The sequence below is a fragment of the Hemiscyllium ocellatum genome, chromosome 13 (genome assembly GCF_020745735.1).
Source record: "Hemiscyllium ocellatum isolate sHemOce1 chromosome 13, sHemOce1.pat.X.cur, whole genome shotgun sequence".
Taxonomy (NCBI): domain Eukaryota; kingdom Metazoa; phylum Chordata; class Chondrichthyes; order Orectolobiformes; family Hemiscylliidae; genus Hemiscyllium; species Hemiscyllium ocellatum.
Genome location: NC_083413.1, coordinates 79,955,641 through 79,982,372, shown reverse-complemented (window position 1 = coordinate 79,982,372; position 26,732 = coordinate 79,955,641). Strand labels below are relative to the sequence as shown.

The window sequence follows — 26,732 nt, the reverse complement described above, 5'->3', positions numbered from 1 at the left end:
GTCTCCCTGTTTCTCATCTCACCTCTAAGAACTTAATAACAGACGGATTATAATCGATCGTCTTCCGATTCACAGCCTTTCTCATTCGTTTACCATCAAAGGTTAGCTGCTGCATGGCTTGCTGTTGAGCAAAATCTGGCCGCTTGTAAAAGGTGTGCCTTGGTCCCTGGTGCTGGAACCTCGGCATATGAAAAAACCGAGGTGGCGAGGTTATTTCCAAAGCCATGATGATAAAACTCTTGTAAGAAACCTGTAAAATAAATCCATATGAAAAGTTCAGTTGAAATTATTGACTTTGAGTACAAACCTCTTTGCACAATTTCTACCATGATAATTTCCCTTCTTAATCTAGCAACTACCACAGCCTGGTGCCTTCTGGGGATACTTTTCCATTTCATACGGATACATGCAGTCAGACAACAAAATTGTCTGATGCCACACACACAACCAACTGCAAAATCAAACATTGTAGCCAGCTCTCCAGCAGAAATAGTAACTAAACAACATGAGATTTAGAATGGACCTCAAATGCTTTTACTCAGTAGTCAATGGGAGTAGAGATTTGCAAACAAAAAGCTTCAATACCTATTAAGAACTTGCTTTCAATACTCAGCATTAACCTTCGACACCGTGCCAAAAGAGAAATTCAGTCCTGTGACAAATATTGCTGTTTTTAAGTCATATCTTTCTAACCCTATAGCGTGGTCATGGTTTTGATATACATATTTATCAAGGTCAGTTAAAAATTTACGGTAATGTCACCAAGATATCAGGCTCCAATTGGACCAGCACTACAAATTTAAAACATTTCCCATAACACCCATTTGTATTGAAAATTGCTAATGAAAACTTGTCAAGTCATTCCTACACTCAAAAAAAAAAGGTGCTTGAAAATTTCAAGCACTTTAAATAGACTCCTCAAATATAGGATTGTGAAATAGGACTAATGGAATCTGTATTTCTTGATCTAATTACCCTCAGTCTTGGACTTGACTTCACCTGAAGACTATACTGTCTTGGCATTCCAGGTGGAAACTTGTGGGAAACTTGAGTGTAAACCACAGAAACAGACCACAGTTATTTTACACACTTAGAACGAGGTTTTGTGCACATTAAAATTTACATTTTTTTGCACCAATTTTACAAATTAAACCTATTCAAGCTACTTGAAGGCAACATTCAAAATGCCAAATTACATAGCAACCAGAAATACAGCCAGAAAAAAAAGCAAAATTGAATGAATCTATAATATTTCAAACAGCACTCATCAAGTCATACAAGCAAGGTATTTAGCCTTATGGTAGGTATCCTACAAAACTGAGGATCACCCATTCAAATGAAATCCAACAAATCAATGAGCTCAAAACAGTCAGACATTCCTGCACATGTTGGTCTCTTAGTCAATTGCATTATTTTGTAGTTAGTGCTGTCAAAGCACTTCACACACAGAAAATCAATTAATTCTTGCTGGACTGATGGCTTTTCAGTAGCTTCAAATGCCATTGAGACTCACGGTTATGCAGGGTGTGGGCAGAACTGAGATTACTTTTGGAGTCCTCTAATTTAAAGAATGAAAAGTATTGCATGCTCCATCAGTTGCATAACAGGCTCTGAATTCCAGCACCCATGAACAACCAACCTCCTCCACCAGTACAAACCTTTACACACTTGTGGACAGCTACAAACAATGGTACTGATCAAAGAAAGCAGCCTCTACAGATTTAGTAGGGAGCAATCACCTTAAACTCAGTAAATGATAAGACAATTGCTCAGTCTTGGATATTTGTTTTCACTAAATCAAGCAAGCAAACCAAAGCTCATGCCTTGTAATTCTACATGTGTGTAACTATAGAGATAGCCAAAATCCACAATCCTATTACAGTCTGCATTATAACTGGGCTAAAAATAAACTGCATCAGAGCTGGCCTTACCCAAACTGAAAACATAAATGGGAACTGCACATTGTTAAAGGTTTACTTAAGTTGTTGCTATCACCAAATATGCTGCTGTTTTACTGAATCACATTTCATTAGCTGAAATGTTGAAATTCTGCCTGTACTTTCCATCTGGCCTTCTCCTGTGTAATATTGAGTGCGCTATATTGTTAAAGATGCCTCTTTTCAGATAAGACCATGGCCCAATATCAAAAGACAATGGAGACCTCCAATGGAGATCAAATCTGTCCAATTGGATATCCTGATAAATTTTTCTCATTACTGTTTGCGCTGTGTTCAAAGTGGCTGCAATATTTCTCAACATTACACTCGCAATTACAACTGAAAATCACTCTATTAGCTGTAATACGTTTTGAGGTGTCTTGAGGTTGTAAAAGGTACTTTGCAAATGTAATACCTTCTTTTTCTTCAAAATAGCATCCCCTGAAAAGTTCCCAAGAACAACCATTCAACCATTTCTCAAGCCACAATGTGAACCCCAGGTTTAAATAATGCAAAGCAATCTTTTTCAGCTTCGAAGTCTTAGATAAAAACCACAATATTTTGTCATTGATCCTTTGTTAAGATTAGACATTCACAAGCCACACAACGTATGCATTTTTAATATTTAGTCTAAGCCAGGTTCAAATAGCTACTACAATACTAGAACATAAAATCTATGGGGTTGGGCACGCCATGTTTCCAAACAAATGCTGCTCTTTGAAGTTCTGTGCTGCATTGAAGTGTCCCTACCTCTGGGACAGAAGGTTCAGGCTCAAGTACCTGTGCCAAAGGGATGTCATAATATGTCTGAAACAATTAAAAGTATAAATAATCCAAACCACGTAAGACTGCCAAAACAGTCATCTTTCAAGCAGCACATCAAACCTAAGACCCACTGCCTACTCAGATAGAGTCAAAACATCCCTTGGAACTAATCAGAGAAGCACAACTGAGTAATCCAGTTCTTTGGATGGCATTCACCCCACATCCAATATCACAACACAAGCTACTTCACTGGCTGTTTGGACAGACTGTGCAGTGTACAAATTGGCTTACAATTGTTCTTATTTAACATTTCAAAAGTTAGAACTGCTGCAAAACATTTTGAGGAATCTTAACAACATGGAAGTACATAAATGCAACTTGCATTCAATTATGAAACAATCTTCCAGACAGATTTTCATAATGTGTATCACATTTGCAGACTTGGCAGCTTTCCAGAGTTGAGTAAAGTTGTGCTGTTTGCAAAAACTTACATAGTAATTATCTTGTAGATAAGTGAATTTTGCAAAGAATGGGCATGTGAACACTGGAACTTTCCCATACACCGTACTTGGATATGTTGTCAATTATCCTGGAACTATATTGGAACCTTTAAATTTACCTTCATACAAAATTAAGTAAACTACTCTTTTGCTTTGTCTAATGGAATAATAGCCAAAATGTTTTACAAATGATTGCAATTCTACTGTGTTATTGGTCACAATGATGATTATATTATAGCGTATAAAAGGTTTACATTACTCAAGATTACTTCAAGACTGCAGTGAGAAAGCAGGAATCAAAATAACCAAAAGGACCACGCATCTCATAGACAACGTATCTGTCAGTCAAGCATCAGGCACATTGGTGAATATAGTCTCCCATGCAACTGGTATCATTTGGGTGGTGGAAGGCTAAAATGGAGTACACTATCTAGGCAAAGAATGAAGAGACAAAAGCTTACATCCGCTTTGATGTGCATTGCTGAAAAATGAAATACAAATGAATATTCCTCCAACAGCATCTTCCAAGCATTCAAACTCTACCACCTGGGATGACTAGGGCAGCAGGTGTGAAGGAACATCACCACCTACACAAAACCCTCCAAGGCGCACACCATCCTGAGTTGCAAAAACATTGCCCTTCCTTCACTGTCATTGGGTCAAAATCCTGGAACTCCCTCTCGTAAGCAATAAGCAATCTGTTTGTGCACACTAATGATAATGTCCTGTTACGTCTATCACAAGACAGATGATTGCTTGCTAACAAATATGCAAATATCCAAATGTGTGTGGTACTAAGGTGACAGGTAAACAATTTTCTTCTGTTATATAGTCATAGTGAAGTATGATAAGAATTGGGCCCTACATACAAGATAATGATGTTACATAAAAAATAACGTTTCTTCACTACTCATTATCACTACTGGGACCTGGAACTAAATTCAAAAGGTTGAACACACCTAACAATCTTGTTCCTCCTTCCATTCATAAAAACCTAACAGCAGAAAGCTTGGTCTCTGACACCCTTGCTATTAGAAAGATGAAAAGATGATCATACAGATCAATTTTCAAAAGCAACAGCATATAATAAACTCTCTACGCCTGATATAGATTCCAACCTATCACACCTACTTCTTGTACCTCCCCACATAGGTCAGTGGTTAAAATCAGGAATACATAGTATATATAAATTAACAAATAACAATTTAGATTAATGCTCAAACATTTTGTCCCGAAAACACTATCAAAAATCTGACTTGCTCAGTCACCAAAAATCAGAAGGTGCCTGCATATTTGCATTGTTTGCTGTTGGTATACAATCAATGCACCTTCCTGTAATCCAATTGAAGACTGTATAACTGCTTTAGTATTTTCAGCAAAAGGGAAGCAGAATGATAGTCAGTGTACATATGTGGTGTGGCTGAATGCTCTCCCACCAATGGAATAGTGATGCAGCACACTGTGACCACAATTATACGAGGAGTCATTTGCAGTCAGCGTCCTACAGCACAGAGACAGACCCTTTGACCCACACTGGTCCATATCGACTAAAATGTCCATCCAAACTAACCCCATTTCCCTGCACTTGATCCATTTCCTTCTGAACCTTTCGTATCCATTTATTTGTCCAAATGCCTTTTAAATGTTGTTAATGTACCCGCATCAACCACTTTCACTGGCAGATCATTCCATATGCGTACCAGCCTCTGTGTAAAAACTTTGCCCCTCAGATTCCCTTTTGTTCTTTCCTTGATTCCCCAATCCTGGGAAAAGCACTGACTACAACCACACTATCCATGCCTCTCATGATCGTATACACTTCTATCAAAGCATCCCTTCAGTCTTCCACACTCCACAGAAAGAAGTCCTCATTTGTCCAACCTCTCCCTACAACTCAAACCATTCAGTCCAGGCAATATCCTTTAAATTTCTTCTGCACTCTTTCCAGTTTAATAACATCCTTCCTATAGCAAGGTGACCAAAGCTGAACACAAGCCTCAACAACATCTTGTACAACTGCAACATAACTTCCCAACTTCTATACTCATTGCCCTGAATGATAAAGTCCAGTGCGCCAAAAGCCTTCTTCACTGTGACTCGACTTTCAGAGACCTGTACATTTGAACGCCAAAGCCTCTCTGTTTCATTACATTCCTTAAGGCCCAACCATTCAGCATGAAACTCCTACCTTGATTTGACTTTCTAAAATGCAAGACCTCACACATCTATATTGAACTCCAGTTGCTATTTCTTGGCCTATTTCCCCAGCTGATGAAAGTACTGCTGCAATTTCTGAGAATCGTCCTCACTGTCCGCGATACCGCCTATCTTAGTGCCATCAGCAAACTTACTAATGATACCTTGTACATTCTCATCCAAATCACTAATATAGATAACAAACAATGTGCCCAGTACTGACCTGAGGCATTTCGCTAACCACAGGCCTCCAGTCCGACAAGCATCCTTCCACCATTACCCACTGCTTCCTACCATCAAGCCAATTGTGTATCCAATTTGCCAGCTCCCCTTGGGTTTCATGCAATCTAACCTTCCAGAGGAGCCTACTGTTATGACAAAGAGGCAAACCCCTCTGCTAATTAATCTAAACACCCAGAAAAGCTCGCCTCGCAATCTATTAAAATATCAGTGACAGAGAACTCTCAAATTCCATTATTTAAAGAAAATAACATCAATTTATTTTATAACACTAAAAGTGGACATTAAACAAAATCTGTTCACAAACCTAAGCCCCCCTTTCTCTTAACTGCTTGCTGTCTGCCTCCAACTCTGTAACAATAGGGTGTTCCAATAAGACACTTTTAAAATGTTATCAATTTAAATTCAAGACCACACAGCGTCTGTCTTCTTCTGTGTCTTCACTTTTCCGGCTGCTGATCTCCCTAGGTCATCATCATTCTTCTTACTGCAAGTATGCTTCACACGAAAAGGTACCTTTGATAGAAAGAATTTTCTAATTTTTTGAGAACAAGATGTGAGATGGGTAATTAGCTCTCTAGAAGTTTCTCAGTCTGCAGCAGTTGCTCTCTGACCAATTTTCAAAATATCCACTTTCTTATACCCCTACCCCCAACATCAGATCATCTCATTGGTTTAATATTGGCAAAACAATAAATTCAAACATAATTGGGTTTTAGTATCCTGGAGCATAATTTAAACTGATTTGTTTAATTTGAATTGCTGTCAAAACAACAATCAAAATTCAGGTATCCATTTCAAAGGGAAATATTACATATTTTCAATGTTCCAGTACACTCTGGGACTGCCATGTAATCATATACACAGGTGCTTTTAAACTCTCAGTTCAGAACAGCATTCTTTCTCTCTCAAAGATACAGCACATGCATTCAACTTCATAACACTACCACATGGAACCTTATCAAAGGCCCTTGCTCAAATCTATATAGACGACACCTACTGCCCTGCCCTCATCAGCCTTCCTGGTCATTTCACCAAAGAACGCTAATAAATTTGTGAAACATGATCTCCCATGCACAAAGCCATGCCAACTATTTCTAATCAAACCGTGTCTTTCCAAATGCGTATCTTATCTCTCAGAATCTTCCCAAGTAACTTACCTGCCACAGATGTTAGGCTTACTGATCTAGAGTTCCCAGGATTTTCTTTGCAGCTCTTCTTGAATAAGGGCACAACATTTTCTGTCCAGGACCTCACCCATGGCTAACGATGATGCAAAAATATCAGCCAGGGTCCCCTCAATTTCTTCTCTAGTCTCTTGCAGTATTCTTGGATACATCTGGTCAGGACCAGGTGATTTATCCACCTACATACATTCTAATACATCCAACATCTCCTCTATTGTGAAATGGCCTGTCCCCAAGATGTCACCATTAACTTCCCCAAGTTCCCACGCCTTTGTGTCTTTTTCCACAGTAAAGGCAGAGAAGAAATATTAATTGAGGACTTCACCCATCTCCTGCAGTTCTACACATGCATGTCCACTTTGGTCCTTGAGACAGCCTATAAAGTCTGATCCAACATTTAATTGGGTAATGTTGATCTGACTATAGTTTCAAATCCACTTTCCTCTCTACTCCCAATATCTTTTGACTCCCTTGTTGTCAAGAATCGCTTTACTTCTACCTTAAAGATGTTCAATGATTATGGCTCCAATCCTTGCTGAGGAAAAGAATTCCACAGACTAACAACCCTAAGAAGAAAGAAAAAATGCATCTGATTCCTTAATCGATGAAGTTTTTTGAACAGACTTTGTACCCTAGGTCTATTCTCCTCCTTAAAAGGGAAACATGCACTTGGCATCTATCTGCAAAGTAACTCAGGATTTCATATGTTTCAATAAGATCACTTCTCATTCTTCTAAACAGCAGTGAACACAACCTCAATCCCTCCGGACTTTCCACTTAAGGCAATCTTTCATCTCAGGAAAAAACTGCATGAACTTTCTCTGAATGTTTTGAATATAATGATGTCTATTCTTACTAAGACCACCAAAACTGTACTCTAGGTGTGGTCTCTCAATGCCTGCAGGATACTCACAGGGATCATGTTTGAAAAGAAAAGAACATTAGTGCTAGTCTTCTGGTCTCAGTCTACTCTCTCCTTTTGCAGATTTATTGTCAGCCTCATCCAGTTACTTCTTCTCCAATGCTAGGATTCCTGCTTCCAGTAGATCAGCCTGCCATCCTTCAGTCTGAGAGTGAAGGAGACCTCAGAGCCTCTAAATTCTTCCAGGTGAATAAACAGCATTGACAAGATAGAGCCTTCTGTTAAATATGAAGCAACAGTTTTGCTACATTGGCTTGCTGGGTTCTGCTGGTTTCACCATACTGAAATCAGGACAGACAGCACCATCCATCCTGATATGGAGTACTCCCCACCAGGTTCCCATTAGTCCCTATGCACTAACAATAAACAGAACACTGGTGAGAGCACCAATATTAAGTGAAGAAATGCCAAGTTTTCCACTTTGGTGGTGAGCCCCATTAGTCCTTATATATTTCAATCGTCATGGGAGTCTTTCAGCAGCCAGGCATTTTTTTTTAAATTTGGTCATGAGAGTGAGTGGACGAGCATTTAGTGTTCATTCTAAATTGCTCTGGAGGTGATGGTGTGCTGCTTTCTTAAACCGCTGCAGCCCATGTGGTTCAGGGACACTGATGATGCTGTTGGGAAGGAAGTTCCAGGATTATCTGTGGCTTAAAGGGGAACATGCAAGCATGGCATTCCCACATTTCTGCTACCCTTGTCCTTCTGGGTGCTAGCGGTTGAGAGTTTGAAAGTTATTGTTGGAGAAGCCTAAATGGCTAACATCATCCCTGACAACAGTAGGAAAATTTCAGGTTCAGGTAGGAAAGGAGAACTACATTTGTTGCATTTTCTAGCATACATCAGAACAAAGCTATTGTAAAACATGCAACAGGTTGTTCTTCAGCTGTGATCATTTCCAATAAGTAGTCACAGAATTTCTCTATGGTAGATCATGAACACAATTACCTAAACCTACTTTTATAGCAATTAACCAGCTCCCCCCTCTCTTTTCTCAAGTATGGATCACAGTATTTCTAAGAGGTTCTGAAAATCAATTAAAAGCTCAAGCAAAATTTATCCTAACACATCCATGATTATCATGATAAAGGTTACCCAAGAACACACATTTGTACGTGAGCATCAGAATATCTTGATGAAGTTATCTACCAGTACTCGGGTGCCAGTTAGTATTGGAAGGGTTCTGGTTACTGAAGAGTAACATTTGGTATCAACAGGATTAGAGATGACAGTTGGTGGATCAATCCAATTTGAGGTATACTAGATAAGGCAAGGTTTACTATATTTACAATGCTCTCATCATATATATTTCTGAATTTCAAATCATATGTTCCCAACTCTCCAATCCTAAGATTAGAGTTATTTTCATATCCACAAGATGTGCAGGATGCGATAAGCAAAAAGGATTGCACATACACAATAAGAAAATGACATGTGCAGGGAGAATGAGGGAAGGACAATCATGATTAAAAGAACAGACAGAAGGAAAGGAGCACATGAAGAACATTTCTACCTCACAACAATGCCTCTAGCGTACCATGCTGCTTGTCTGCAGTGTAGCGGAGCAGAAACTTATGGCGGTAACAAACTTAATGAACTCTTTACTAAAAAATGTATTTGAAAAACTCTAGAATCCAATCTAAAATCTCAAAATATAATAGTCAACACAGATTTCAAAAGGAAAGGTGAGATTTGAGCAATCTTGTTTTTTTGAAGAATCACAGTGTAGATAAGAGTAGATATAAGGTGGATATATATACATTTTCAAAGACTTCCTGCAAACGCTCTGCAAAGCAGATTCACGGCTGAGGTCAGCACGTGGATGAATGTTACAAGTAGCAGACTGGATGACATGGCAGTTGCAAAATAGAACAGCACATCAAGTAAAATAAATCCAAATGGCAAAAGAATGGAAATGATATTTTACAAGGAGCTGCACCAAGGTCACTGTTGTCTTTTAGACTTATATTTCGGTCCAATCAGATGTAATGTTGGGAGAAGGAGTTGACACTAACAAAGACTACATGATGACTTCATTAATATGTAAAATGGCCTTGTATATAAAAATTAATCAAGGGAAGGGGTTAAAATGTGGAATACTCCCATGTGGAATGTTTAATTTGAATAGTATGATGCATATAAGGCATAGCCAGAAAAAGAATAAGGTCTGAAGATTATGCTGAATTTGTGGGTAATGACACTACTAGGCAGAGCACTGCACAAAATCAGTGACATTTGATGATCTGAAAATGTTAATCATATCATTATTTCCACAGCTTAATGACAACATTAGCTAACCAGCTCTTTCACTGAGTGCACAAAACTTTGCAGCTACAGCAACTACATATATAGCTATCCTCTACCAATATTTTTGAACATATCTATTTTTTCCTTTCCTACTAACACTGCAATATCATAGGTGCAAATGTGCACATACAGAATGATCAGTTACCATTTTTAATGACCTCTGGGTTGGGGAAACATTATGCTTGCTATTAGGGAATGATGAAATAGTGTGGCAAGAGCCTCAAGTACAGCACAAACACCATTATAGTAGTGCAACACTTTAGCCTGATACCATGTTGTAAATTATCCAGAGAATGCAAATACTGAGTGGACATCTTTTTCTCCCCTTAGCATAGTAGCTTCCTCAGCTACAATGCCTACCAGTCGATTTGCTTTTATTCATTCATGGGATGCGAGTTCAACTGGATAGACGACTCTGCGCTACACTTGCTACTTACAACTCCAAACATGGATATTGGCCAAATCTTGCTGCATATGAACATGGCCTTGTTCAGGGTCTAAGGAGTTGCAAACAATAAACATTGCACAATCAGCAAGCATCCCCATTTTTGAACTCATGAGTAAAGGATCTAGATGAAGCTGAAGATAATTGGGACTAGAACACAAAAAGGGACGACTGGACTATGTACAACAAACTAGCACATGCTATAGATGTTATGTACAGGATAAACAATGATGCGGTGCAGTATCCAATATGATTCTCATCAGTGCAGAATGAGAAGGGAGGTACATTGAAGTAAACATTATGTTCATGGGATGCACAATAGGGTGAAGAAAATTCTACCATAGGCTGAGGTTGTTAAAAGTAATTGATATTAATGTAGCAACTTTAATATATTAAAACATGCCACAGCATTTCACAAATGTGATACAAAGCAATAGGCAATTAGTCACAGAAGATCTGAAGACACATGGCAAAGGATCCTTGCAAATCTTTTCCATCTTAAAAGACAGAGAGAGGTAGAAGTCAGGGACAGAATTAAAATAGGGAATGATCAGGTAGTTAGGGGTATGCAGATATTGAGAAGTCATGCATCTGGGCGAAATTATAGAGCTTGGTAGGGCATGTGAAGTGATTAGAAAATAAGAATGCACGTGAAGTGCCAAATCAAGGTATTGATCAACCAGAATCCAAATCTGGTCAGCAATCACTTTGATTTCTTTTGAGGGGGGTCAAGATTTGGTGGAGGTGCCTGCAGATGGGAGACTGATATTCAGCAGCAAGTAGTACATGCCCCATGTTGGTGCTTAGGTGTTTTGCATCTGCTTATACAGAATTATGACCAGAGTTATGATTCATGTCAGTTATGGCACAGTTTTAGTGGTGTTGAACACTGCGTGACCCCAGTGTTGGGATGGCAGATGATCATGAACACATCAAGTCAGTGAAACTAGACATATGCCACAGAATTTGTAGCAGTCTATCAATAAATGAAACCTTCCAGTAGCGATTCAGAAGTTAGCTATGTTCCTGCAGAAGTCAATGTACTTGCTTCCATAAGAGAGCATTTGTTTCAAAAGCATTTGCTAAATGGTAATTTGAGAATTCAACTAACAATATTAGTAGAAGCGAACCAGATTAAAACCAAGTGAAAGATTTTAAGATGAGGAAAAATGTCTGAAAATTATGCTACATACAAAGCATCTCTGAATTTCAGAAAGAGATGAGGGAACCTGATAAAATATTCAGGCAACATCACAGATCAATCTTTAGCCAATTCAATTCACTCCACATGACAAAGAAAACGGCAGAAGACACTGGATACAGCAAAGGTTACAAGCCCTGACAATATTCTGGCAAAAATACTGAAGACTTGTGTTCCACAAGGAGCTGTACTCTTAACCAGGTGGAAGTAAGGACTGCAGATGCTGAAGATGAGAAACAAGGGTGTGGTGCTGGAAAAGCACAGAAGGTCAGGCAGCATCCAAGAAGCAGGAGAATTGACCTTGCGGGCAAAAGCCCTTCATCCCAACCATCTTCAGCTGCTGCTTCCATGATCTTCCTTCCAGCAAATGATCAGAAAGGGGGATTTTTACTGAGGAATGCACAATCAGCAGCACCATTTGCTGCTACTCAAACTAAAGCAGCCCATAGCCAGATTCAGCAAGATCTGGATAATATCTAGGCTTGGGTTGATTAGTAGCTCAAAACATTTACACAGGTGCTGAGCAATGAAGATATCCAATAAGAGATAATCTAACCATTACCTTTCAATATTTAATTACAAGACCACCTCCAAATTCCTCACTATCAACATCTTGCAGTTCGCACTGACTAGAAACAGAACTGGACCAGCCACATAAACTCTGTTGCCATAACAGGCTAAGAACTCTGTGTGCAATTTACCTTCCGACTCCCGAAAGCCTGCCCACTACAAACATGACACAAGTAAGGAGTGTGATAGAACATTCTCTGCTTGCATCTTTTTGACGACATTCAAAAAGTTTGATACCTCTGGACAGAGCGGCCATTTGATTGACACAGCACCCACTAATTTAAATATTCACTCCATTCACCGGCTATGCAGTGGGCAATAGTGTACACAACCTACAAATAGTATTGCAGGTACTCACCAAAATTCCTTTGAGAGAACCTTTGAAACCTATGGCCTTACCACTTAGAAAGACAAGTGTTGCAGATGTATGGGAAGGTCTTCACCTGCAAGTTCCTCTCAAGTCACATACCACACTGACCTGGAACTGTATTGCTGTTCCTTCAGTGTTGCTGGGGCAAAATCTTACACATTGCTCCCTAACAGCTTTGTGAATGTCCCTGGTAGCACCTCAGCACAACAATCACCTGGTCAATCAGGGACAGGCAATAGCTGGGAGTATGGTTGCGAGCTGGAAAATTGATTTGCAGACATTTCATCCCTTGTCTAGGTGACATCTTCAGTGCTTTGGAGCCTCCTATGAAGCGTTGCTGTACTGTCTTCTGGAAATTATTTGGTCCCGTTCCTGCATCCAGTTGTTGTTGTAGTGGTCAGTATAATGGGTCTATGTCTGTGTGCTTGTTGATGGAGTCTGTGGATGAGTGCCATGCTTCTAGAAATTCTCTGGCTGTCCTCTGCTTGGCTTGTTCTATGATTGTTGTGTTGTCCTAAACGAATTTGTGGTCCTTATTATCTGTGTATGTGGCTACCTGGGACAACTGGTCATGCCATTTAGTGGCTAGCTGGCGTTCATGGATTTGGATTGCTAGTTGCCTGCCTGTTTGTCTGATATATTGTATTGGGCAGTCTCTGCATGGAATCTTGTAAATTGCATTTGTCTTGCACATGATGGGTACAGGGTCTTTCGTCTTGGTGAGCTGTTGTCTGAGCGTGGCCGGTTTAATCGGCTGTAATGAATCCCAGTGGTCAGAGAAGTCTGGCTGTCGGTTCCAAGATTTTTGTTATGTATGGTAGCTAGTGAGTTAGGTCATGGCACGCCCTCGTCAGTGTTTGTCTGTTAGGCATCTGCGAATGAAGTTGTGGCATTATTTGTTCTTGGCGAATATAGACGAGCAGTAATTGGTTTTAGATTTTTTGGGGGGAAACAAACTTTTGAAGCAGATATTAAAAACTAAAAAGTAAACCCTAGAAATCATTTAATTCCCAGCAGCTTTCAAGGCTCAAGTGGGGCATTCGACAGGGACACAAAAAATGGAGGATTTTGGGAATTCCTGAGTCTGTAACTGTCTGAACGTCAGACAAAAAAAAACAATCAGGGCAACTCATGGCAGCTATTATACTCTTCATATTTTCAGCAATTAAGATCTGCTTTATTTTATTAAGAAACTTCTTGAAACTTACAAAGCTTTGTGTTAATTTACAAATGAAAACAAGGACAACTGTGAGCAAGAAATAAATGACAAATGTTAGTATAAATTCATCACATCTTACCATGGCATTTGAGATATGTAAGACAATTGTGCAGCTTCTCTTCCACTTAAATGCAAATATGTGCATTGTCCAATGCTCATTCGTAATGTATGCTGAACATCTGCAGCACAAACCTGTGAAATCAGTGGGACCTGCACCATTTCAGCCTACTTATCAAAATCAGCCAGTACATCAACAGCTTGTTTGGCCAGAGGCATCTATGTAGCCCCAGACAAACAAAAAACACATCCCCATGTACAACACTTGGTTTTGCTTTTATCCACAACCAACGCCTTGCTGTCACTTTACACAAGAAGAGCTCAATACTTATGAGAGATCAGAAATACAGAATCTAATATTTTTCAAGGGAAAAAAAATTCCACTTTGCCATCAACTCCATTGCCTTCTCTGGCTACTGACTCTAGTCTGAGTTGGTCTGTGTGTAGAATCAGCATTCTGTCCATCCTCAGAGCATAGCTTCAATTGCCACACCTAACCTTGCACCTCTAAAGCAACACAATCTCTTTGTGCCTTCCAGTTTGCTGTCACTGAAATGTGTGCATGTTCTCATTAGCACGAGACTTATCCATCAAGCACCATTCTTCTGAGCATCCATTCTCCATCAACTTCAAATTATCTCCAAAGAATCCTTCGATATCCAGCAGAGATCATCCTGCATATCCAAACACCTCATCCACGTGTCGGTTGCTCTCGATGTGGTCTCTTCAACATTTGGGACACAGGATGCCAACTTGCAGAACATTTCAGAGAACAATTCCAAGACACATGCACCAAACAACCCCAACACCCTATGGCCAACCACTTCAACTGTTACATTAAAAGATTAAATAATTCTCTCTCTGGTCATTAAAATAATGTTAAAGGGTTAAACTGTACTGCCTTTCCCCAGAAGCTGATCATTCTGGAAGTGAGTGGGAGCAAGATTCATGCAGGAGTGTGGATGACTCACACTTCATTTGGTCAGCCATTTACTACTATCCTACTGCTATTATCAAATTAAATTCTCGCTCAGTCCCTTTTATTCAAAAATGCATTCATAGCCATCTCCAACCAATCAAATTCATTTGCGTGATCATTCCCAGATACTGAAGTATATTACACCTACACTGTCTTGGGGAATTACAGAGTTAGGAAATCGTTTGCATAATGATTCCTCAGGACTAGGGTATTTACATTACCTCATCTTACCAATGTATCTGGGATAACATGTGGTTATGGGGGAAGAGTGGCCTATGAGCATTAAAACTGACCTGTATAAAGGGGATGTGTTTCCTTAGTTTGGGGCCTCTTTTGAGTCGACTTTGCACACCTGTGAAGAGGGTCAAAGGGGATCATCGAGCTTGTACAGACTTTAATAAACTTTAACTGTCTGCAGAAGTTGGTGTGAGCGAATTGCATCTAATGTGTGAAACCTCGACAAAAGAGCCAAACACAACTCCCCATCCCACTCCAACAAGGACATGTAAATCCTGGGCCTCCTCCACCGCCAAATCCTAGCCACCTGATGGCTGGAGGAAGAATGCTTCATCTTCCACCTGGGGACCCTCCAACAACACGGCAAGAACATCAATTTTGCCAGTTTCCACACCTGCACTTCCCCCACCTTATCCCAGATCCAACCCTCCAACTCAGCACCGCTTTCTTGAACTTCTCCCACCTGTCCAACTTCCTTCCCATTTATCTGCTCCGACCTATCACCTTGACCTGCATCCACCTATTGCCTTCCTAGCCACCTATCCCCCCGCCCCCCCCCCTCCTATTTATCTCTCAGCCCCCTTGGGACCCGCCTTACGTTCCTGTTGAAGGGCTTAACAAAAACTCTCCTGCTCCTCGAATGCTGTCTGACCTGCTGTGCTTTTCCAGCACCGCATGTTTTGACTCTGAATAGGTTGATTAAAAAATATAAAAACAACAATCTTGACCAGACATTCACCTACAACTTTCCATCCAAGACTGAATTCAAAATTCTTCTGCCCATGTCCTATCAACTACTATCCGATGCAGCTTAAGATGGAAGCAGACCTTCAATCCAACTAGTCCATGCCAACCATGTTTCCAAACTAAACTAGCCTCAATGGCTTGTGTTTGGTCTATATCCCTCTAAACCTTTCTTATTCGTGTACTGATCCAAAAGTTTAAACAATCTAACTGCACCTGCGTCACTTCCTCTGGCAGCTCATTCCTCACATGAACCACATCCGTAACATCTAGTTCAATAACCTGAGATCTCAACAATCCTCCAAATATGGCTTTACGAGTTACCATTGGTGAGAGGATCAAGACCATTAGTTATAACATTTGCTTCATAAAACCAAGATGCTCCATAAAACCTAGACCTTGGACCAAGCTTGTGATAATCTATTGCAATGGTTCCTCATGCGGATCAGTTCTAAATATTGTCCTGTACAAGTACTTGGTTTTTAATGTTAAAAGGTGCTTTATTAGATACAAGTCCGACACAAGCTTAGCCTAGTCTCAAGACAAAAGATGGAAAATTATAGGCCAATTAGCTTAACCTCAGTTGTTGGTAAAATTTTAGAATCCATCATTAAGGATGAGGTTTCTAAATTCTTGGAAGAGCAGAGTCTGATTAGAACAAGTCAACATGGATTTAGTAAGGGGAGGTCATGCCTGACAAACCTGTTGGAATTCTTTGAAGTGGTGACAAGTAGGTTAGACCAGGGAAACCCAGTGGATGTGGTCTATCTAGACTTTCAAAAGGCCTTTGATAATGTGCCACACGGGAGGCTGCTGAGCAAGGTGAGGGCCCATGGAGTTCGAGGTGAGCTGCTGGGATGGATTGAGGATTGGCTGTCTAACAGAAGGCAGAGAGTTGGGACAAAAGTTTCTTTTTCAGAATGGCAGCCGGTGACGAGCGGTGTCCCGCAGGGTTCAGTGTTGGGGCCACAGCTATTCGCATTATATATTAATGATTTGGATGAAGGGACTGGGGGCATTCTAGCGAAGTTTGCCGATGATACGAAATTAGGTGGACAGGCAGGTAGTACTGAGGAAGTGGGGAGGCTACAGAAGGATCGAGACAGGTTGGGAGAGTGGTCCAGGAAATGGCTGATGGAATTTAACGTGAGCAAGTGCGAGGTCTTGCACATTGGCAAGAAGAATAAAAGCGTAGACTACTTTCTAAATGGTGAGAAAATTAGTAAAGCCAAAGTACAAAGGGATCTGGGAATGCTAGTCGAGGATTCTCTAAAGGTAAACATGCAGGTTGAGTCCGTGATTAAGAAAGCGAATGCAATGTTGTCTCTTATCTCAAGAGGGTTGGAATATAAAAGCAGAGATGTGCTACTGAGACTTTATAAAGCTCTGGTTAGGCCCCATTTGGAGTACTGTGTCCAGTTTTGGTCCCCACACCTCAGGAAGGACATACTGGCACTGGAACGTGTCCAGCGGAGATTCACACGGATGATCCCTGGAATGGCAGGTCTAACATATGAGGAACGGCTGAGGATCCTGGGATTATATTCATTGGAGTTTAGAAGATTAAGGGGAGACTTAATAGAGACGTACAAGATAATACATGGCTTGGAAAGGGTGGATGCGAGGAAATTAGGACCCGTGGACACAGCCTTAGAATTAGAGGGGGTCAATTCAGAACAGAAATGCGGAGACATTTCTTCAGCCAGAGGGTGGTGGGCCTGTGGAATTCATTGCCACAGAGTGCAGTGGAGGCCGGGACGCTAAATGTCTTCAAGGCCGAGATTGACAGATTCTTGTTGTCTCGAGGAATTAAGGGCTACGGGGAGAACGTTGGTAAGTGGAGTTGAAATGCCCATCAGCCATGATTGAATGGCAGAGTGGACTCGATGGGCCGAATGGCCTTACTTCCACTCCTATGTCTTATGGTCTTATAGTCTGTTTAACAATTCAATTCCAATACAGTAATGAACACCCTCATTTCTGTTCACCTTTTCATGACCTTGATGATACACATTGCTTTTTAATAGAAGCAAAATAGTACAGATACTAGAAATCTGACGTGTGGCAGCTTGGAGAACAAGAATAAGTTTCCAGCATAGCTGCTTTCATATTCAAAGGATCATCCTCTGTTACTTCAAGTATGCTACTAATAAACACTTGTTGCTTTTTCACTCAGTATTTAAAAAGGACTGTTCCATTTGCAACACCTTGGTCTCATCTATCATCCCTAACAACTCACTTTCCTTCTAGTATCTTCTCATGCAATCACAGGGTTTAACAAAAAGTGTGCCAGTTTGAACAGCAATTCCGTTATACTAATGGTTTCCCTTTCCCCACACACGGCCATTCCTGTTGAGTTTCTCCTGTATATTGTTGTTATTTCAGATTTCCAGTATTTGCTGTATTTTGCTTTTATCGCAGCGTTTAATAACACCTGTCCTTCTACCTCCTCCCTTTCAAGGCCCGAAGTCCTCTTTCTAAGTGAAGCAGTGTTTTACTTGAAATCTCAATTCAGTTTACCGTATTTGCAACAGTGTAGTCGCCTCTATTTTGGATAGACCAAATGCAGATTGAGTGACTGCTTTGCAGAAGATTTCCACCCACTACACAAGCATGACCCCAATGTTCTAGTTAACTGTCATTTTAATTCATCACCTTGCTGTCTCCCACACATTCCTGATCACTACTAGTAAAGCTCACTGTAAGCTGCAGGAACAGCACTTGATATTCCAATCAGGCAAAATGATACCAGGAATGAGGGATTTTCGATACAAGGAAATTAGAGAAATTGGGCTAATTGTCCTTGGAACATGGAAATTCAGAGATGTTCAAAATTATGAATAAATTTCACAGGGTAAATAGGGATATTGTGTTTCCACTGGTTGGTATGTCACAACTAGGTATCAAAATTTCAAGACTGTCATCATCAGAGCTAGGAGTGAGATGAGAAGAAGCTTCTTTACTCAGAAATGTTAGGATTTGGAATGCACTGGCTGGCAGATTGGTGGAGGCAGATTCCATATGAGATTTCAAAGAAGAGCTGGGTATACACGAAAGTGATAAAATTTAGAAGGCTACAGAGATAAGGCTGGAGAACAAGACTCATTGGGTAATTAATTCCTTTAGGAGCCAGAACAGACAAGATGTGCCAAATAGCCTCATGTACTGTAAAATTCTGTGATTGTATTTACAGCTTTCCAAACTCAACAGAATTCAACAAGTTCAAGCCACTTGGAGGACTCTGTCCTCCAATTATTTTAGACAAATGTCAATCAGTATCATTTATCGTGTTTTTGCATGCAGATAGAACTCTTAACCAATATTTTGTTTCCTTAAAGGCCATTCCCTTTGCTTTTTATTCCACAACATGATCTCTCCTGTCCTGTAACCACAGACTTTGTTCACTCCCTCCCGTTCCCCTTTTCAACAAAATCCATGGTATTCCCACCTTTCATTCCAAAGACTGTCTCTCTGTAGACGCAGCAAGGCCCAAAGATTATTTCAGTTCTTGATTTATACTATTACTTGTAATGATTGAAGAGTCTGTGTCCCTAAATTCTTTTACTTCATATATAATTTATTTAATTAAATGGCATTGTTTTTGTGGTGACTTAAACATATTTTATCATATTCTCACAAAAATAAGCGACAATAAATTTCTATCTATTTGAACGCCATCAAGTATTTTGAGTGGTAGCAAGTCCCACGACAATCAATATTCCTGAATTTAATGGACTTATTAGTAACAGTCAGGTTTATCTCAGAGTTTGGTACTCCCACATGCAGAAGCTTCTCAGGTGCAACTTTCAAATCCTCTTAATTATGAAGACCTCTATCAGGTTATAGCTAAATTCTGTTGTGTTCTATCCCATCGAGACGCTAATTTTCCAAAGCATCCAAGCGTCACCACACCAATTCCAAATGTTATGCCATAATATGGCGCAGATATCCTGATAAATTTTATACTTGTGGACATTGATTTAATTATAGTTCTGTACCTCAGAAGATTACATAGTGAACAGCAGCCTCAGATGTAAACCTTGTGGAATGCATTTTCCCAACTTTAAATTTCACAATAATTACCATTAACCTCTGTTCTGCGCTGTTTTGAACCATCTTTCTATCAGAGTCAGAATTTTAGAACACAGAAAAGACCCTTCAGTGCAAATCGTCCATGCTGCCCAAACATCCCAAACTAACAGATTACCCTCTGCCAGTATTTGGTCCATACCCCTCTAAAGATTCTTCCTATTCATGAACCCATGTAAAATGTTGTAACTGTACCTGCTTCTACTTCTTCTGACAGCTCACTCCATACATGCACCATTCTCTGCATGAAAAAGTTACCCCTCGGGTCCACTTTAAACGTTCCCCTCTCACCTCAGCTTATGCCCTCTTGGACTCCCCCATCCCAGGAAAAGATCTTTGGCTATTCACCCTATCCACACCCCACATGATTTTATAAACCACTGAAAGGTCACTCCTACATTTTTATACACTAAACCTGTTATCCACAAGACTTCTATTTCACGAGGAACATCCAAAACTTTCACTTCTCTGCCAAAAGATATGCAGCCCACCAAGGCATCAGAACCATTGCATTCAAATTAGTTTTAGTATTCATTATAAATCCTCAGGTTTGTCCCCGGTCAATTAATAAATTGTAATAGTCAGCTACAAAATTTTGACAATCAGAGAAAAGCTAGAATTTTGAAGGTGATCTCATTGAAATCTACAAAATATTTAAAGCAACAGTGTAGATGTATGTAAGCTGTTTCCTCTGTTTGAGGAGCCTGGAACTGATGACATAATGTAAAAGTACAGGTGAATGTCATTTGGGACCAAGATGAGGAGAATTTCCTTTCCACAGAGGGTGGTGAATCTTTGGAATTTTCTATCCCAGAGGGCTGTGGAAGCAGTGTTTGAGTATGTTTAAGGTAATATTTGGAAAATATCTTATTATCAATAGTGCAATGGGTTTTGAGAATATCATGATAGTATATGATATTCAAGTGTTTGATCAGCCATCAGCATTTAGTTAGAGACAAAAAAACTGCAGATGCTAGAATCCAAGATAGACAAACAGGAGGGTGGAAGAACACAGCAAACCAGGCAGCATAAGGAGGTGGAGAAGCCAACTTTTCAGGTGTAACCCTTCTTCAGGACTGGGAGTCAGTGTAAGGGGAGCTTGGGGAGGGTTTAGGGTGAGAAGAGGGACAGAGTGGTGTGGTTGGGATAGGTCAACACAGGTAGACGGTACAACCTGTTTGGTTGATGGGAGGAATGAATCCGGTTGGTAGCTGCAAGGGTTAGTCAGAGGAATGGAAGGGATGGGGAGGGGCTGGAACAGGAGTCGAGGGATGTTAAAGGAGGTTATTTGAAATTGAAGAACTCAATGTTGAGTGCTCTGGGCTGTAGGCCGTCCAGGCCAAAGATGAGGTGCTAGTTACCTGAAGGAGCAGCACTCCAAAAGCTTGCACTTCCAAATAAACCTGTTGCACTATTACCTGGCGACACTTTGTGACACCTCCACATTTTTGATCAAAGGTTTTGCACATCTGATGTCATATTCTTACATGGCTTGATATCCTATATTTTATAACGTTTTGGTGAAACATCCTGGGATGTTCATGGACCTTATAGATCCATGAATCTTGTTGCAGCACTATTTAACTTTTTGAACATATCAGATCCACTAAATTCCCGAGGCAAAATTCTCAAAAAGAATGCTAAAGTAAGATTTCTCCCTGTAGAAATCCATGCTATAATAATTTTGGTAACTAACTTTTTTATATACAACTTTCACTCATTTTAAATAAAATCTCTCTAACTACCCAAATTTCTACTCATCAGTTTAGGAGACAATGGAAGCAGTTGAGGAAAAAATTAAAAAAATTGAATCGAGCAATTTTTATATTGATTGCACCAAGGTAGATGAGAACGGAAAATGATGTCTAAGGATACGCCACCACACTGCAATGGCATGATCATTCCTTCTTTATCTGCCAAAATTAATTTGCATTCCCAACTTTAACCCAAAATACAAATGGACAAACCTTCCCAACTGCCAATTTCACATGAATCAGGGCTGCAATTTGCGCCACATCCAAACGAATCAATGTATGCAGAGCAGATTAAAGAGGCGATAAGGTGTGAGTGGCCCAACGTGTGTTACCTCCTTATCTTCCCCACCCCCACCTTCTCAAACACCAGGCCCTTTCCCAAACTGAGGAAGGGCTCTGGCCCCAAACCTCGAGTTTCCTGTCCCTTGGAGGCTGCCTGACCTGCTGCGCTTTAACCAGCAACACATTTTCAGCTTATTTCCCAAACTGCAAACACTCCCACTTCCTGCGCCCCGAGGCCAGACACTGCAACATTCACAGCCTCGACCCGCGTCGTCAGGAGTCAGCTCCCGCACCCGCGGCCTTTCCGCCCTCTTGCCTCAGCCCTGCCCACGCTCCCTCCCAGGGACATTTCCGCACTGCCCCCCCCCCCCACCCCCCTCCGTTCCCCAGGGCCCTTTCCCCCCTCTCCCTAGCCCAGTGTCCCGTTACTACCTCCCCCCCCCCACCCCCGGTGCCCCGCTCCCTTCCCCCCGCCCCCGGGGCCTACTCTTTGCCCGGTTCCGTGCGCAAAATGGCGGCCGCTCGGCCTGAGCTGTTCCGCTCCATGTGGAGGGACGAGCCGCTGTGGTCGAGCAGGCCGGGCACCGCGAGCTGGGGCTCCCCACACTTACCGAGGGCGGCCTGGCTCGGTCCGATCCTGATTCCCGCCCCGGGGCGCCGCTTCAGCGGTGCGCTCTCGACGCCGTCAGGCCGCAACTGCCCTCGACGCCGCCATCTTCCACTCCCCTCTCCCCCCCCCCCGCCCCCGCCAGTCTGCGCCGGAAGTGACGCCAGGACGTAGCGGCGCGCGCGGGCCCGCCATCACCAGCGTGTTCCCGCACGCCCGCGGATCCCACTGCGCATGTGCATCCCTTCAGCTGGGATGCTGGGGGCAGGGTGAGGGTAGCTGTCCCTTGGCTGTTGTGTCAGACAATGGTTGTGAAAGTGCAGAGTGCATTAGGACCCACCCAATCTGATGATTGTTGTGGGTGGGGGGAAAAGGTGTGTTGGGTTTGGGATCCCAATGGAGTCGAAAGTGACCTTCCTGGCTCCTGATATCCCTCGAAGTAATCATGCTGCAGAAGCCAATGCACCTTGTTCTTACTGCCATCATGAAATGAACAATATGTGATCACGGCAAGTGATTCCTCTTGTTAAGCCTCACCTCATTCTCAGACCGCTGTTATCTACACAGATCCTTAGACCCAGTACGGGAAGGGCTGTTGTGGTGCAGTGGTACCATGCCTACCTCGGAGGTCTGATTTCAACGCCCACCTGTTCGTAAGGAGTGTAATGGCATCTCTGAACAAGTTGATTAGAAAATATCCAGATCTATTACAAAAATGAGGTAAAAAAAAGACGCAGATGGGTTCTGTTCCAGGCCTTGCCAAAGTGGGCGTTTGCAGGCAGCGGACAATGGAGGAAATTTTTGCATAGAACATAGTACATTATATGCAGTACAGGCCCTTCGGCCGGTGATGTTGCGCCGACCTGAGAGACCAATCTGAAGCCCATCTTTCTTACATTATTCCATTTTCATTTATACGTTTATCCAATGACCATTAATCTGGTTGAGTCATCTACTGTTGAAGGCAGTGTGTTCCAAGCCCCTACTTTCTGAGTAAAGAAACTACCTCTGGCATCTGTCCTATATATTTCACCCCTCAATTTAAAGCTATGTCCCCTTGTGCTAGCCATCACCATTCAACGAAAAAGGCTGTCAATGTCCACCTTATCTAACCCTCTGATTATCTTATATGACTCAATTAAGTCACCTCTCAACCTTCTCTCTCACGAAAACAGCCTCAAGTCCCTCAGCCCTTCCTCATAAGACCTTCCCTCCATACCAGGCAACATCCTAGTAAATGTCCTCTGAACCCTTATCAAAGTCTCCACATCCTTCATATAATGCAGTGACCAGAACTATACACAGTACTCCAAGTGCGGTCGCACCCCAGTTTTGGCCAGTTGCAGCATGACCTCTACCAATAGAAGCTAACATACCATATGCCTTCTTAACAACTTGGGTGGTAACTTTCAGGGATCTATGTACATGGACACTAAGATCTCTCTAGGGAGAAAGTGAGGACTGCAGATGCTGGAGATCAGAGCTGAAAATGTGTTGCTGGAAAAGCGCAGCAGGTCAGGCAGCATCCAAGGAGCAGGGGAATCGTCGTTTCAGGCATGAGCCCTTCTTCAGATTCCTGAAGAAGGGCTCATGCCCGAAACGTCAATTCTCCTGCTCCTTGGATACTGCCTGACCTGCTGCGCTTTTCCAGCAACACATTTTCAGCACTGAGGTCTCTCTGCGCATTTACACTACCAAAAGTCTTACTCTTACAGTATTCTTTATTCCTGTTACTCCTTCCAAAGTGAATCACCTCACACCTTTCTTCATTAAATTCCATTTGCCACCTCTCAGCCCAACTCTGCAGCTAATCTATGTCCCTCTGTAACCTGTAACATCCTTCAGCACTATCCACAACTCCGTCAACCTTAGTGTCATCCGCAAATTTACTAACCCATCCTACTACATCCTTATCTAGGTCGTTTATATAAATGACAAATATCCATTTTGGCCCCAAAGAGAACACAAAATGTCCCTGTATGTCACCTTCATCAATCTCACCAAGACATTCGACCTGGTCAACAGAAACAGCCTTTTCAAGGTTCTCCTGAAGATCAGCTGTCCACCGAAACTGCTGAGCATGACCGAATCCTTCCACAGTAACACGAAGGGGACAGTGCAGTTCAACGGCAGCACTTCAGAGCCCTTCGACACCCTCAGCGGCGTCAAACAAGGCTGCATCCTCACACCCACACAGTCTAGGAATTCTTTTTGCCATGCTCCTGAAACATGCCTTTGGCACCACAACAGAGGGGACTTATCTATGCACTAGATCAGACTTGGCCTGCCTTAGAGCCAAGACAAAAGTACATGCGGCACTCAGTAGGGACATGCTGTTTGCTGATGATGCTGCAGTTGCAACACACACCCATCAGAAATCCCAGTTACTGATTAAACTGTCTCTCTCACACTTGCAAGGATTTCAGGCTGACTATCAAACTGGAGAAGACGAGCGTCCTGAGACAGGACACAGAGTGACCACAGGTTATCACCATCAACTATTGTGAACTCAGTGTCATCTATCAGTTTACTTACCTTGGCTCCACCATCCCCTCCTTGTACACATAGATCGAAAAGACGATAAGGAAACCAGCCTCAACTGTTGCTCGCTTCATGACTCAAGTATGGACAAATCCCAAGCTGACAATGAAGACAATGAAACGTAGACTACGTATACCAGACAGGAGAGAAGACTGAATACCTTCCACTTGAGGAGTATCCACTATATCCTGGGCATATCATGACAACTCAGAGTGTCCAATGCAGTAGTCCTATCTTGCGCTGGCCTTTCCAGGATCTACACTCTGCTCAGGCAGTGCTGGCTCGGCCACATCCACTGCATGGAGGATGGCTGCATCCCAAAAGGACGCCCTCTATGGAGAGCTTGCATCCGAGAAGAGACCCACTGGGCGTCCCCAGCAGCGCTACAAGGGTGTCTGCATGAGGGACATGAAGGAGGTTGATATTGTTACGGAGTCCTGGAAAAGGCTTGCAGCTGACTGCACCCTGAACCAACATCTGAAAACAGGGGAAAAGAAGCTGATGAGCGCTGCAGCAGACAAGCGGACACCAAAGAGGGAGTGCAGCAGTTCTAACAGATCAATGAGTACATACAGATATAACCTCTGCGACCGGGACGATCATTCCAGTGTTGGTCTTCACAGTCACAAGCGACGTTGCTTCAGGGTAGCAGAAAGCTGTAACAATGAGAACGCAGCCCATGGTCAGCCATAACCGAAAGGGGCCTTACTCACTCTAAAATCATTAGCATGGAAGCTCTTCAAAAACAAAAGAGGTTATGATCTGTAAAAGTATTACTTACTGCAGAATTGTTAGATATATAGATTTTCAAAACAAAATTAAAGCCAAAACCAAGTTTCATGTCTCTTTCTCTGTTGTTGAGTATTCCTGTTATGTCACATTGAATTAAATGTGGAATAAGCTGCCAGAGGAAATGGTGGAAGCTGGTACACCTCCAACATTTGAAAGGCATCTGGATGAGTACACAAATTAGAGGGATATGGGTCAAATACTGGCGAATGGGACGAGGCTAATTTTAGGATATCTGGTCAGATAGACGAGTTGCACAGAAGCATCTCTTTCCATTCTGTACATCTCTATGACTCTAAATAGCAAACTGGCCATTTGATTCCCATCTTCTTGTAGTAAAATAGCATCCACACTGATGTCACTGTGGATCAAAAGCCAGTTTAAAAGGCTTCTCATAGTTTGGTGATTCTAAACCTGGTGCAGAATTGGTAAGACACACATAAAGTGCTGGAGAGACTCAGCAAGTCTGGCAGCATCTGTGCAGAAAGAAACTGAGTTAATATTTTGAGTTCAATTGAATTCTTCTTCAGACCTGACAGGGATTGGAAATTGATGGATTTTATATTTTTTTTGGTTTTTTATATAATATATTTTTATTAAGAAAAAATAGATTTTTAAATATTACAAGTACAAAACAATGCAATTCAAAACAGTACAAAAATAGTACAAAACTAAACCCAAATAATAAAAAAAATCCCCAACCCACCCCCCTATACGAATGTATAAACATATATAGAGAAGTATAAAAAAAAACCTAAACTAGCTATTTAACTAACTAAATAAATACCTAACAA

At 41.5% G+C, this 26,732-nt stretch overlaps 1 protein-coding gene across 1 annotated transcript in view; it reads right to left on the bottom strand.

The window, feature by feature from the left end:
• The window catches only part of wdr33 (WD repeat domain 33), a 106,653-nt gene extending 83,926 nt beyond the window's left edge, over nt 1-22,727 (bottom strand). The window contains exons 1-2 of the mRNA XM_060834982.1: nt 22,613-22,727; nt 23-250 (exon numbers count right to left, since the gene is read on the bottom strand). Coding sequence (XP_060690965.1) covers nt 23-226 — 204 coding nt within the window. The 5' untranslated portion in view covers nt 227-250; nt 22,613-22,727. The remainder of the gene's footprint in view (nt 1-22; nt 251-22,612) is intronic.
• Nucleotides 22,728-26,732: the final 4,005 nt, after the last annotated feature.